The sequence below is a fragment of the Erpetoichthys calabaricus genome, chromosome 9, assembly GCF_900747795.2.
Source record: "Erpetoichthys calabaricus chromosome 9, fErpCal1.3, whole genome shotgun sequence".
Classification (NCBI taxonomy): Eukaryota; Metazoa; Chordata; class Cladistia; order Polypteriformes; family Polypteridae; genus Erpetoichthys; species Erpetoichthys calabaricus.
Window position 1 is genome coordinate 71,309,071 of NC_041402.2, and position 16,154 is coordinate 71,325,224.

The 16,154-nt window shown below is 36.2% G+C and overlaps 1 protein-coding gene across 1 annotated transcript in view; it reads right to left on the reverse strand.

Moving 5' to 3' along the window:
* Window positions 1-5,216: 5,216 nt before the first annotated feature.
* The window catches only part of e2f4 (E2F transcription factor 4), an 81,530-nt gene continuing 70,592 nt past the window's right edge, over window positions 5,217-16,154 (reverse strand). The window contains exons 8-10 of the mRNA XM_051931530.1: window positions 15,566-15,613; window positions 9,258-9,302; window positions 5,217-9,146 (exon numbers count right to left, since the gene is read on the reverse strand). Of these exons, the coding sequence (XP_051787490.1) occupies window positions 9,031-9,146; window positions 9,258-9,302; window positions 15,566-15,613 (209 nt within the window). The 3' untranslated portion in view covers window positions 5,217-9,030. The remainder of the gene's footprint in view (window positions 9,147-9,257; window positions 9,303-15,565; window positions 15,614-16,154) is intronic.

The window sequence follows — 16,154 nt, forward strand, 5'->3', positions numbered from 1 at the left end:
AAATGGTGGTGGTTCTTGAGTGTGGTCTCAAAACTGAGTATCTTTAATAGAAAAAAAAAATTAAACCCACAAGACTCAACAAACGTTAAAAGGTCACACTGTGCTTTGCATATTCTGACCCCACTTCTGAAGTGATTTGTAAGATTTAGAGAGAATTCTGGACATTAATGGATATTGTTTATTGTCCAGCACTCTCTGAACTGCATATGCTCACTTAAACTAAATTTGCCTTCAGTCTATCTTAGAATCGAATCTTCCAGTTTGATGAATGCCTCTGGCTTGGCAAGCAGGAAGCCTCAACATGCCCACCATGTCAGAGCCCACTCTGAGCGGAGTGACTTTTTTTTTTTTTTAAATAAATAAAAACTAGCCATGGCTGCAGATTGTATAGAAACTGGCTGGTGTTTCTGTAAGGATCTGAATGACTTCTCTACTTTGCTGGAAGGAGGTTCACTAAAGACAGAGTAACATAGAAATACTTGAAAGGCAGCAAGTACTGACAGGCGTCCTGGATACTGATGCACTAAAGTGTCAGCAGTGGAATCATTCGGGAGAAAGACATGTTTCAACTTAGGTGACAAGCTGCTTGCTGAAATGCATTATAAATGGTTAGATGTTCAAAAAAAAAAAAAAGTGTAAAAAGTTTGGGAGTGAGACGTCAGAACATGATGCAACGTTTGACCAAGCTGAGAAAAATGTTCATGCGGATGTGTGCAGTTTAACTGAGAAACAGGAAGAAACAGTGAGAGCTAAAATGGTGTGAAGGCTATGGCTCATATGGTGAAGAGAAACCGATTGTGGTTCCATAGAAAAGGGGTGGGCAACGTCAGTCCTGGAGGTCTGCAGGTTTTTGTCCCAACCCAACTGCTTCATTAGAAACCAATCCATGACAATCTCAGACCTTATTTAATTTAATGGCTTGTTAGTCTGCAATGTTAGTTCTTATATCGTAGATTTTTTTTCCTCTCCAAGGATAACATCCAAATATTTTGAAGCTTAAAACAGATCATTTTCAGTCTGTCACATTCTTCTCTTACATATTTTATTAAACCAAATAGTGTATGATGGATCCACACAGGTGTAAATGGAAACAAGTTAGATGGAGAACTGATGGCTCCTTTCTCATTTGCAGCTTATTGCTAATAAGGAGCCATTAAAAACAGAGAATGCAGTGGATTAAGATTGAAATAACCAAATAAGGGGGGGGGGAACCTTAACAAGCGAGACCACTAAAATGAAGCAGAAAAATGTCACTTGAGCAATAAGTGTTTCATCAGCAATGATTGACTTCTCATTAAGAAACTGGGTTGGAACAAAAACCTGCAGCCACTGCGGCCCTCCAGGACCAATGCTGCCCACCCCTACCTTAGAGCAAAGGTGGAAAAAAATGACAGAATGAGGATTAGAATCATAATAGAGATGAAGAACATGGGAATAAATTACACGAATAAAAAGTCTCCCCCTCAGGATCATATAAAAAGGAATATAACATTATGAGGGTATCTAGCCAATCTGAGTAAACCCACATGATGATCAATTACACGCTTTCTGTTTTTTACTTTTTGTTAAGTACTATAGAGTGAAAACAGTAGCAGTGCTGTTATGACGGCTTTTTCCTGGGCGGAGTTTGTACATTTTTTCAGTGTTTATGCAGATTTTTTTTTTCTTTAAGGTATTTAATGGGCATATCCCCTTTTCAAACAAGTCTCTCAGTGGATCAGTATGAGTTGTGGGTAAAATAGAGATGTAACGTCAGTCCATGCAGAGGGCACACTTTAGTATATTCTCTCAAGCAGTGTTTCTTAAACTATGGGACACCGCCTGATTGTGTAGTAAAGTTCACCGAGGCATGAATTCTGTCATTAGTGATAAACAGCCCACTATTTAGTTTACTTTTTACTGCAGTAGTATGCGACCCAAGGCATAGCTTGTAAGTAACACTGATGACAAATCACAGACTGCTTTCATTTTTGTAGTAAATAAATGTAATAAATACACCTCGTGACACCAATCTGTGCAACACCCAAACTGAGATGACTGACGGCAACGACGAGTATAAGAAACGGTGAGAGAGAGGAGGGAGGTGACAGGACCGGCACACTAGTCTAAAACGTCAAAATGGATAGAGACACAAGGATGTCACATTTTGTCAGGGAGTTGCAGGGGTTCACAGGGTATTGATCAGAAGTACTCAGTTACAGTCCTGGAGGTCCAAAGTAGGGCAGGCTTTTGCTTGAACCAGTTTTTTAATTTGAACCAACTGATTTGTTATTAAAGCAATTTTTTGGGCTTAGGTTTAGTTAAAATGTTTGTTACAATTCAGACCCCTTAATTGTCCGTTTTAGTTTTAAACAGCAGCATTAAGATTTAATTGTTGCCTGTTTTCTTAATCAGCCATCAAGTAATAATGAGGTGCAAATGACTGCCAGTTTTCCAGCTCTCGTGCTTCCATTTAAACCTGTGTATATGCATCATGCAGATGATTTGAAATCAAAGAGAAGGAAAGGACAACATATGGATAAAGTTCTCAGAAAACAAAGAAATAAACGATTCTACACTAACAAGCCACTCTGTTAAATTCAAATTTTCATTATCTGTTAGGTCTGACTTCTAATTACAAAACTGATCCGACTGAAAACCTGCAGCCACTGCGGACCACCAGGAGCGTAATTGCATTTCTTGGTGTATATATATATATATATATATATATATATATATATATATATATATATATATATATATATATATACACACATATATGGCACATGGCTGTGTTTTTTGCTAAATGCAGTTTCAGTGATCATGTACAACTGGGTCACATGCTCCGTTACAGTATACAGTAAATCTAAATCTTTAACAGAGGTGCAAAGATTTTTATGAAATGTATCCTACCACATTAAGGATGAATTCGTTTTCACAACACGTTTTTAATCTATTTTATTAAATTTCAATCTTCTGGTAGTGAGAAGGATGTGTTTGTTACACCACTCAGAACTGTGAGAACACCAGAAAGTACCACAAGGTGACACAGGGGCAGGGCAGATTTCAGCATTCAGCACAGTGAGTCAGCAGCAATAAGCACTTAAGACTGGACTGTTCACAAATTCTTCATAAAGATTTATCCTATCACCCATACATAAAACACAATCGGTACACACATTGTTTAGGAATAAGCAGTGTGTTTTGTAGTCAGCTTATTTGTGAAATGAAAAACGAGATATACTGAACAATCTACAAACATATTCAGAAAAATGTATTGTTAATGGTGGGGATCATTTGAAAAAAGTTATTTTAAAAAATGTTATTTAAGACAATGTAAATAAAAAGCATTAATTATTTTTTTGACGACTCTCCTTAGTCCAGCACCAAGTCAGTCAAGTAAACTAAGTTGAGCAGCCCTTTCAAAAGTCATCACCTCCTGACCCTTAGCTCTACTGAAGCTTACACTAAGCCTTTATACTGGTGGAGAGCTATATATCAGGAATTTATTTCCTGTTCTTGATAATTGTTTTTGTAATACATTTACTTTTCACTTTTCTCTTTAAGTAATATTCATGTGAGGAAATTTGCATGAATTAAAGCAAAAACTTTTTGTCTTTTTATTACTTGTCAATGTTTGTCTCTGCTGTCATTATGGTAATAATCCTCATCTTGAGTCCCAGTCTTGTTATTGATTAAAAGATAAAGAAGCCTTGATCTAAATGAACTGGTATACCAACAAGGGTTGGTTTCTAAAATCCCATCCTTCAGATAATTGTTAACACAGAACAATTAATGGAAACTAAAATACTGATTTATTTCAAAACTGCCACAAAACATACAGTAAGCACCTGTATTTTCCTCTTGATGCAAAACCATTCCTCAGTTTGCTCCTATGTTAGAAAATGATACGGCATCTCTTTAATCGCCTTCTGTGGCCTCAAAACAATGAAAGTACGGTAACCAATAGAGTGCAGCAGCCATACTACAAAAAAAGAAACACACGCTTATGATTGGGAAAGTTCTGGGTTTTATAAGAGATAATTATGGTCACATTAGTTTTCTGAGACAAATTAATGAAAAATTAGCAATGTTTTGAATTTAAACGTTCATTTACTGTATATACAGCACATTATTGTTAAGGACAGAATTCACAAACTAATGCTTTTACTGCAGTTTTACAAACTAATTGTAGAAGAATATACAAGTAAAATTCACAAACTGTCGGCAAGTATCAAATAATGTAATCTGCAGGTTTACAGGCAATTGTAGAGCAAAGATGAAGCTCCTTTTATGGTCAATGTGGAGTCTGGGAATGACAGAAATATACTATAAATATCTCAAAACTGTAATACTAGAAAGACTAAATAAAATGTGAATTATTAGGAGAATATTCAGTATGTTTGATTCAAAATGGAATATTTAGAAAGATATTTTATTTACACTGTTACATCATTTGCATGACATTTTGATCTGGGCAAGCTCATACAATTTTTTTTATTTATTAAAATAAACATAAATGAAAATGTAATTATCACTTTATAACAGCCATCATCAAAAAAAAAAATAAATAAATAAAATTATTGATGCCAACTTTATATTCCAGCAGTTAAATTCATGCTTGTCACAGCTTTGTGGGTAAAGTACTTCTGGATTGAACACAAAGTGTGTAGAAGGTGTGAAAGAATGGAGAAGATCTTAATGGCTTTACATTTGAATATACCACTGGGGAGATGAAGACCATAGTCTTTATGAGGAGGACGGTAAGAAGCATAATCATAAACTAATAGAGAGGGTTCACAACTCCTAATGGATCTGTAGAAAATAAGCATTGCTTATTGTGACACTCCAATTTTCAATTTTAGCAAACAAATCCTCCGGTTTATGTTACAGAAAACATTAATGCACATTTTATTTAGTTTTTTAAGATGAACTTAGTCTTTTGCAAAACTTTGTGGCTTAACTTAAAAAAATATGGAAAATAATGTACTTTATTCCTCAAATCTGTCCCAGTTGCAATCATTACTCACATTTCTCATTAAAAGCTATTGCAAAAATGCGTGTCTACAGATCACACATTTTACATTGTAGCATGATGTTAAGCTGAAGAAAGGTTAACAAAATAATGTCCTAAGAAAATTTAACATAACTCATTTGTCCTGTAACACTTACAGTACCACCTAGATTTAAAGAATTTAAAAAAAAACAAAAAAAAAAACACAACAACAAATGCTAAATTCATTAAAAAAGGTATCTTTTTTTATTATTATTTACTTTTGCAAATCAGGAAAACTGTAGCCAAAGCTAATCAGCTTGTTACAAAGTTTTATTTATTCACTTAATTAGCTTCATATGAGCTTGAACGTTAAAATAGACAAATTTCCTGGACAAAAACTTTATGGAATGGCTTAACTTCCCCGTGTCAAGACGGTGATTTTACTTTTCACTTGTAAAGTGCTTTGTTGAGATCACTCAGATACAAGTTTGTGTACAGAAAAACAAAGACTACATGTATTTGCTTATTACACTCCATAAATATAAAAATAATAATTATAAACAGAACAGGTACCTCAATATGTGGCACAGTCTCATTAAGAACTCTGTAGACAACAAGACGCTGGATAAAGATAAAAAAAAATCAACACGCTAGTACTAGGTTTTAATACAAATATCAAACTGAAATAATGAAATGGTAACTACTAGAAGGGATTTCAAAAATGCACACAAATAAGGTTTGTTAATAACATAAAATGACAAACAGGCATTAATAAAAGCATCAACCCTAATGTGTTGTCAGAAGCAGTTAGCAGTACACACCTGAATCAGGTAAAGGTCCTGTCCAAAGACTTCCCCTGCAATTGGACAGAAGAGAGACTACAGACACACTCACATAGAGAGTGGGCAGTATATACACACACCACTGGAAGACAAAACATTTTATTAACAGTAGGAGAATTCTTAATGGCAGTTTGCACTTCACACTGGGCAGTTAAGCACATGAAAACTGATCAAAAGATTAACAATGATCAGTCATCTGCATTCCGTTTTACAGAGTTAAATAATGGTTTTTATGCCATTTTCCTCAAAGAAAAAGAAAACACTGATTCGGATTTTTATTATCATTGATTATCAATTGCTAGTTTGGCACACCAGTGTCTAAAAGAGTAAAGGGAGAAACAAAAGATAGACGTGCACACCACAATTTTGGGTTAACATTCAAACAGCAGGAAAAAAAACACACACACAAAAAAAAAAAAAAAAAAAAAAATCAAATATTTGTAAATCAAAAACTATATGTACTGTATATGCTGAAGAAATATCGATGACATTCCAGACTGGGCAGCAGACTAAAGCACCTTGACTTAATATAAGGCATTGTATCACCAACAACTTACAGAAAACTAAAAAGACACGTTCAACATCTCATTTGAAGATGATAAAAAGTGTAGGTGAAAACTACAAACAGTTTGCTACATTTTATACAACCTGAGCATTTTTGTTAACATCTGAACTTGATCGATAATCTTGGGAGGATAAGACTTAGTGTCCCAGCATTTTGCCACCTGTTTGCTTAACATAGCAAATGCAGACAGGAGGGAGCTAATGAACATTATATTAGAATATCACGTTAAAACAATGCTAAAATGGACTTCTGCTTGTAAGCACAAGATAAGGACTGATGAGGGAAATGTACATTTAAAGATTGTAATTAGTTTAATCCAAATAAGTACAAGAGACTCAGTTAAATGTACGGTACAACTAGGATAATAAGAATATGTGGTGCAGCTTTAGGGTAAAGGTATTTTAATGTGTGTCTGTTTTAAAATGTACAGCTATATGACATGTTGAACGCTGCTGCATACAAAAAGAGTGTACATCACAAATTGGCAAGTACAGAGGCATTTATTATTTTATGATTGAAAATAATACCATTATTTGTGCTTTATATTAGACCAGAAGCTAATGTTTCAGCAGTATAATAAGCATCACCAAAAACCCATGCTCTCTAATACAGCATTGTTTATTGGCAATAACATCGGTAAGACTAAATAAACTTTAAAGACATGGTACCAATAGCTAGAGTTAAGCAGGAAAGCAACAATCATTTTCTGAAGTCGGAGGATAAAAGAATCTTAAGGACATTTTTGTAAGGAAGGGGGAAACATTACATGTTTGTAAATATAAGAAGATAAGAAAACACAATTACTGAATATCACTAAAGGCAGTTAACAGGCTAAATAATTGTATTCAATTAAAATTTCCAAATGCTATCCCTAATAAATTTGAGAGCTCAATATTCTTTAGTGTCACCCTATAAAACACATCATCATCATCCATCCATCCATTATCCTAACACAGGGTCACGGGGGTCTGCTGGAGCCAATCCCATTGTGGATTATTTTTCATTTGAAAAGCTATACTTTTAAATTTGACAGATATGTACCCTTTAACGATATTTAGTAAGATAATAGAATTCATGCTAACATTCACTGCACATTCAACTTCAACACTGTATGGATAAAAAAAGCTTTGGGATTTACTTTTTCTGTTAACGGTTACCAAGCGTCAGCGGCCATGTACAAATAATGCCAAATAAATGAAATATTGGGTACTTTTGATTTTTCTTATTATAGCTAACTTTATGCTTGACATTCATTCATTCAAACAGCTTGGTTTCAACATATCTATCTCCTTATAGGCAAATAAATATGCAAATCCCACAGCTAAAGCATGGCAAATTATGCCAGAAGGTTACACCAAAACATAAACTATTTCAACCAAACACGAAAAGATGTCCCATGAACATGACAAACTTAATCTTGCATATTCTGCTAGATTTTTTAATCACAGTAATTTGAATAAGAAATGTATGCTATTATTTCCTGGGGTCTGATGCCTGGATTTTACCTGAAAAACAGACTATAGATGACAAGGCCACTATAATGACAGTAAACGTGAAACATTTAGAACTCTGCACACATATGTTCTTTTCACAAGGTATCCACAATGCAAATGTGGAAAATAGATTAGACAAACAATGTGACATTTTTTTCCAAGAAGGTCAGTAAATAGCATTCTTTAACTAAGGTAAATTTGTCATTCAGTTAACCACAGACTCCTTTTACATTAACTGGGCAGTATAGAAAGTTTGTAATAGAGTAAAACTAGTTTTGCACACTTTGAGGTTCAGTATACGGTTGTATACACATGTATATATCTCGCCATACCAAACACTGCTGTTGGTTGGTTTAATGTGAAAAGCTTAATTTAGGAATTGTTGTGATAATAATTGTTTACTTTTTTCATAAAAACATTTTGGTTTTGGTATTTTGGAAATCAGAATTTCTTATAAAAAATATTGTTTTCCTAGAAATTGATAGAAAGAACATTTATATACATATATATTCAAACAACAAATACAAAAAGACACACATAAATATACACAAAATTCCTGATTTTGTTAAAAGAAAAACAACAAAAAACACGCACACACACACACACACACAACCAAATAACAAAAACATAGAAACTGCCAGACAGATTTTGAGATTCTGACTGAGCTATTCCATCTGTTCTTATAAGCCACTTTTAAACAAGATCTCAAAACTCAGCCCTTATCAGGGCCGAGTCTAAATGAAAAAATATTATATGTATATATTGTAGAATCATTATCAAGTACAAATGCACAAACTGAACTTCAAACCCATGAAAGATAAATACAAGTCAGGTTTCTCTGTTAGATGAGAAGTAAAAAGATCTTGTCTCTTAAAGTGGACATCAAAATTATGGAGGAACAAAGAAACCTGTGTGTGAAACAAAAACTGATATTTTATGTTTTAAAAGAAACAAACAGGGTTCCTCCTGTTCAGTTAATATCATTCTCTGCCAGTTTCCAGGATATCTGAACATTCCTTCTTCTTGTCTTCAAACAGCTTATCAGAAATAAAACTCCAAAAATATACGGGTATTTTATTCCATGAAGGGTAAAAATATTTTTTTCATCTTTCTAAAGTATCTATTCACAAGTGTCCTAAATATAATGTTCAAGGGTCAAAGGTTAAGGATAGGTACATCAAAAAGGTCACAGAGGCCTTCACTTTCATCAAGGTTGTAGATATAGTCGTGGTCACCGGGTGGTGGAGAAAGTCTGAGCAATGGAGCAAACACTGGAGGGGAAAAAAAAAATCAAAAGGATTTTTGAAATACATTTATGAACAACACTTGAATTTGTTATCTCAAAATCACCAATTAAAATACAGAAAAAAATACAGCTATACCTTCTGAGGACATTAGTTCTTCTAAAAGTTCAGCACTCATACATTCTGCAATAAAAATCAGAGTTTTAGTGTTAGTCTAAGATTAACCTTGCCAGATGAATCGCTCCTTGACATAATTACCAACATAAACCTTTTAAAAATTCATCTCAACTAAAGATTTGGAAGACTTTAGATATTAGGAAATCCTACCAAATGAGAAAAAAAAACATTTTCTTAAGTTCTGAAAGACTATACATATTTTATAAAACACTACAATGTACTTAGTACACATTTAACACTAGAATTACCAGAGTCTACGAAAAAACTCGTAGATCCGACCCACCTTAAAGCCGTTCTCACCTCTCCGCCAGCATCTTTTGTCTTCTAAATGTGCCGATTAAGACGAGCAGCAAAAAGCCGGCTATTCCATCCCCCACTGTCGCAGAACGTTCACTATGTTTTTCCAGCTCATGCCTTGTTTGATTATCTGGGAGTGACTGAACTGCTGGAGTTTTACAGTGGAAATAATAGATCGTTATTTGGAACACATGCATTTCATGTGTGTTCCGTTTCTACAGTAATCTGTGTAAACACATTTTTAAAACAAATGTTTTTCATATTTTAGTAGTAAATGACAAAATGTAGGCATAAACTGTATAATGTATGAAGCCTGAAGTCCAAAGATCAAGTAAACACTTTCACAAAAAGTTCAAGGAAGAGACAACAGCTTCAGTAGCATAGCGGTAAGATTTGCTGACTTGTAATCAAGAGTCCCCGGTTCGATCCCCACTCACTCCTATATTTGCCATTTTCAGTAGTGAGCTGCTCTTTTTGTTAATATTATACAGTACACACATACATTTGGTTTGTGTCTGTAACACACAGTGTGCATTTATAGGACATGTAAAATTTAACTTTTTTTTTTTAAACTTTTATTCTCTCTAAATCACGATCACGATATATACTACCGCCCCCCTACCCAGGGATCTGACGCTGTTATTTTTTTATTTGAAACGGAATAACTGGAGATGTGAGTGGTGTTTTGAGACAATGGAACTGAACATTCTCTCATTTGGAGGGATTAAAGCCGACACACAAACGCTGGCGAATCTGCCTTCTTCGTATCTCACCGTCACTTTATTTTTTTTTTATTCAGTTTTATTGAGTGTTCCTGCTCATTCTGAATTAGTGTGCACCGTATGGTGTATGATGTCAAAAAAAACAAAAAAAAACACAGAGGTTTTATGACCTGTATAGTACATTTTGGAAAACTTTGTGGCACGAATGCAACATTATTCATATTATTCATATTCATTAACATAACATCTTGCGGTTTGTAATCAGTGACTGTGGGTTTTTTTCCCCGATCTTGCCAGTCCCCACATGTTGATGTATGCTGTTTCTTTTGTACTCCAGGACATACTGAGGATAGAATAGTACAGAGCAGTAACTTCAGCGCTATATGCAATCATCAGATTCAAATGTTAACTGTACACACACCCGCAAGGATCGTCTTTCCTACATTTACAACTTGTGTACCTGTTACAATGTACTGTATACGCTTCTCTCTATGCTGTGGTTTCTATTACACACCTGAAAGAAAGAGACAATATATGTGAAAACATCATCGCACTAATGCAATATTATTTGAAAACGAACAGCGTCAGATCGGGTGTGGATTTATGCTGGCGCTATTACTGAAAGAAAAAAAGATCACCATGTGCGTTGATCCTGCAGCACTGAATAAGGTCACGCGCTCTAGCATTCACCCCGATCTGGCTCTAAGTAACAGCGCAAGTACAGACGCAAACCAAGTACAGTGCATCCAGAAAGTATTCACAGCGCATCACTTTTTCCACATTTTGTTATGTTACAGCCTTATTCCAAAATGGATTAAATTCATTTTTTTCCTCAGAATTCTACACACAACACCCCATAATGACAACGTGAAAAAAGTTTACTTGAGATTTTTGCAAATTTATTAAAAATAAAAAAATTGAGAAAGCACATGTAAATAAGTATTCACAGCCTTTGCCATGAAGCTCGAAATTGAGCTCAGGTGCATCCTGTTTCCCCTGATCATCCTTGAGATGTTTCTGCAGCTTAATTAGAGTCCACCTGTGGTAAATTCAGTTGGTTGGACATGATTTGGAAAGACACACACCTGTCTATATAAGGTCCCACAGTTGACAGTTCATGTCAGAGCACAAACCAAGCATGAAGTCAAAGGAATTGTCTGTAGACCTCCGAGGGGGAGAAGGGCCTTAGTCAGGGAGGTGACCAAGAACCCGATGGTCACTCTGTCAGAGCTCCAGAGGTCCTCTGTGGAGAGAGGAGAACCTTCCAGAAGGACAACCATCTCTGCAGCAATCCACCAATCAGGCCTGTATGGTAGAGTGGCCACACGGAAGCCACTCCTTAGTAAAAGGCACATGGCAGCCCGCCTGGAGTTTGCCAAAAGGCACCTGAAGGACTCTCAGACCATGAGAAAGAAAATTCTCTGGTCTGATGAGACAAAGATTGAACTCTTTGGTGTGAATGCCAGGCGTCACGTTTGGAGGAAACCTGGCACCATCCCTGATGGTGGTGGCAGCATCATGCTGTGAGGATGTTTTTCAGCGGCAGGAACTGGGAGACTAGTTAGGATAAAGGGAAAGATGACTGCAGCAAAGTACAGAGACAACCTGGATGAAAACCTGCTCCAAAGCACTCTTGACCTCAGACTGGGGCAACGGTTCATCTTTCAGCAGGACAACGACCCTAAGCACACAGCCAAAATATCAAAGGAGTGGCTTCAGGACAACTCTGTGAATGTCCTTGAGTGGCCCAGCCAGAGCCCAGACTTCAATCCGATTGAACATCTCTGGAAAGATCTTAAAATGGCTGTGCACCAACGCTTCCCATCCAACCTGATGGAGCTTGAGAGGTGCTGCAAAGAGGAATGGGCGAAACTGGCCATGGATAGGTGTGCCAAGCTTGTGGCATCATATTCAAAAAGACTTGAGGCTGTAATTGATGCCAAAGGTGCATAGACAAAGTACTGAGCAAAGGCTGTGAATACTTATGTACATGTGATTTCTCAGTTTTTTTATTTTTAATAAATTTGCAAAAACCTCAAGTAAACTTTTTTCACGTTGTCATTATGGGGTGTTGGATTAAATTTATTTTTTTCCTCAGAATTCTACACACATTTTGGAATAAGGCTGTAACATAACAAAATGTGGAAAAAGTGATGAGCTGTGAATACTTTTCGGATACACTGTATATGTGTGTACTGTATAATATTAACAAAAAGAGCAGCTTACTACTGAAAACGGCAAATATAGGAGTGAATGGGGATCATGAGTACATGTGCCTTCCCTGTTTATTTATATACTAGCCGACGCCCACCGTAGCATACGGCGGTGTAAGAATAGGAACGGAAAACGGTGAGAAAGGAATTCAGAAATCAAGAAGAAATAAATACTTCTTGAAAGATGCAGTTTGCATATAGAATATCCGGCCAAGCAGGATTACATGTGAAAGTGATAAATAAATCACGCTTTCCGAATTTACGTACTATGGCCATGGCATCCTGATAGTTCTGTTGCATGTATCTTGGACTTCCTGGAAATGTGGACGGTAATATGATCATTTTGCCTACACGAACGTTGTTATTTTCAGCGTTTGCTTGTAGTGCGTTTGATAGTTCAACGCGCAGATCTTGTTCATGTAATCTGAGATAGTTGAGACGCACGCCCTCTGTTTTACCATACGCATCTACGACGTACTGTTGGAATAGTTTGCTGCTGGAGTGCAAAATACTAAATGTATTCCTCATTGCTAATCTGTACGCGTAAAATTGGCATTGAGTAAGCCTTATTCGCTTGGCGGTTCTTTTATCGGGAACATGTTGTAAATCTTTGTGCCAGCCAATGTCTCCGTAAGGGAATAAAAGTGGGTAAACCATAGGATTGCAATTCATATTGAGCGTAGAAATCTGTTTACAGGAGTTACCTATGGGATAGATGCAAATGTCCCTTTCGGCAGGCATTTCGCCATCTTCTCCGACGAAAATCACTGCAACATCGGTGTGACATGTCAGGGCATTGTATTGTCGTAAATCCTGCCTAGGGGTTTCCTTGAAAACCATTCGTACAGATGCTGTTGGATTGGACTGAGCAATTTCATGCATGTGTTTGTATGATTTAGCGAAGGGGTTGATGGTTCTGAGCATGGAATCTAGCTGGAGAAGTACATTTTCACTGCATGCAGAATTTGCTTTATTTTGTAATCGTACTTTAGTAGCTTGCGCTGTGTCAAAAACATACAACTGTCCATATCCTGGAGAGGTAGAAGTGTTAGCATATAGTGGAGAGATTTGGTGATAAATTCGCCCGAGGAGGTTGAGTTATCTGTGCACCCATGGAAGCAAACTCTGCATGACATGGAAGACGACGAATAGGAATTGAGAAATGCCATGTCAGCTGCGTGTGGGCAGGACCGGTTTTGAAGTGGAAGCAGGACGAACCAGAAGAGAAATATATATATATATATATATATATATATATATATATATATATATATAGTGATGGATGGCCGGCGAGAGTTTCCGGCCCTCACCCCCAGGCCGCCAGGAGGAGCTCTCCCGACAGCATGGACATGCTCCGAATTCCAGCAGGGCCACATGGACTTTGTAGGTTTTACACACAGCCCTGCTGGATACCTTGGGAACCACCGGACGTCGCTCGAGGCTCGTGGACTCTTATGTGCCCTATAACCTGGAAGTACGTCCTGGTCACGTGAACAGGAGAAACGACGTACTTCCAGGTTGAAGAAAAGGACTTTTACCCAGACCTGGAAGTAATAAGGACTTGTGAACTGTTGGGCAGGAACATCTCCGGGTCAGGGGGTATAAAAGGACTCTGGGAAAGCCCAGACACTGAGCTGAGCTGGGAGGTAGGGTGGCGAAGTGTCTGGGAGAGGAGGATTGGTATTGTGATTGTAGAGAATAGTGTTTATTGATTATATGAGTAGTGTGGAGTGGAGGGTGCTTAGTGCACGTTATTATTAGACAATAAATAATAATTGTACTTTTACCTGGTGTTTGGAGTGGTACCTGAGGGTTCAAGAGGTCGATAAACGCCTCAACTGCTACAATATTTTATATATATATATATATATATATATATATATATATATATATATATATATATATATATATATATATATATATACTGTATATATAAAAGAGATATCTAGTGACTTTTCTGCCTGTCTGTCTCTCTATTACGCAGTGCTCTGTCTGTCTGTGTGTTATGGATCTAAAAAATAACAGTTATAAGGACACTTGTTAATGTTAATTGCAGTCTCAATTGTTAAAAAAATATTTTAAAAGGAGCATCCCACATGAAAATAACAATCTCATTAACTGACAGTGCATACCAATTGATAAATTTTATGTCCGTTTGAGGTTAAAAAGAAAAAAAAAAACATTTCTCCTCAACGGGGAATCGAACTAAGGTCTCTAAAGGACAGTAAGTCTGCTGCGCTCTGAGACAACAAATCTTACCTCTATGCTGCGGAAGCTGTTGTAGTGTTCTTGAACCTTTTGTGAAATTGTTTATTTGATGTTTGGAGTTTATGCCTACATTTTGTAACATTACTAAAATATGAAAAAGTTTCTGTTTTAACAATGTGTTTACACAGATTACTGTAGAAACTAAACACACATGAAATGCGTGTGTTCCAAATAACAATCTATTATTTCCACTCTAAAACTCCACTTCACTCCCAGATAATCAATCAAGGCATAAGCTGGGAGATGCTCATGCACGTTCTAAGTCGGTGGGGGGATGGAATAGCCGGCTGCTTGCAGCTTGTTTTTATCGGCACATTTAGAGGACAAAGGACACTGGCGGAGAGGTGCGAATGGTTTTAAGGTGGGCCGGATCTACAAGTTTTTTTCGTAGACTCTGGTAAGTGTTAATACTAAAAAAATAATAAAACTAAACATAAGGCACATACTTAGATATGAACAGAAACATGTGTTAGATCTTTGGAAAAAAAACAAAAAAAAAACACAAGAACCATTTAAGTAAAATTAATGGGGAAGCAAAGATGATGCCCATAATAAAACAATTCAGTAACTGTTGCAACTGTTTTTAGCTTTCTTACAGAAATTACTTCACAGACTAAATTCCAAATTTTATTGTAAATTTCACCATTAAGGATGAGACAAACATTCTTACGAAACATGCAAGTTTCTATCTTTATATTTGTAAATATTTACATACACAGTATAGTTTTATTCTGTATTACTAGTGCAGTAAAATTAGCTTAATACATACCTTTAGTAGGATCAAACATTTCTGACAATTCTTTAGGGAAATCCAGTACTGTTAAACAAACAAATTATAGTAAATATTTACACTAAATAGTATTTTACTTGCACAAACAAATGTATTAGAAAATAATTATTGCCTACTTTAAAAAGCAGAAAGCTCTTTCTCATATCTATCAGTGAGGCATAATAAACTTAAGATTTTTACAATATTTTTCCTAGGCTAGAAAGATATTACAATTTTGTAAATACACCTAGAAATCAAGGCATATTTATTATTTGAATTTAGTTAAATCCATATCACATTAGATGACTATTCTCAGGGATTTTCAGTCATTGCCTTTATTTTCATTATCCTAGCAAATCACAAACAGTCAGTGGTGAGCTCCTGTTAAGACCAGTAGTGTAATCTTACAGTACAGTACCCAACTACTCTCTCCAACTAGTCCAGGGGCGTCGAATTCCGGGCCTGGAGGGCCGCAGAGGCTACAGTTTTTCATTCTAACCCTTTTCCTAATCAGTGAGCAGTTTTTACTGCTAATTAACTCCTTTTCCCTTCATTTTAATCGCCCTGTTTTTAAGGATTCAGTCCTCTG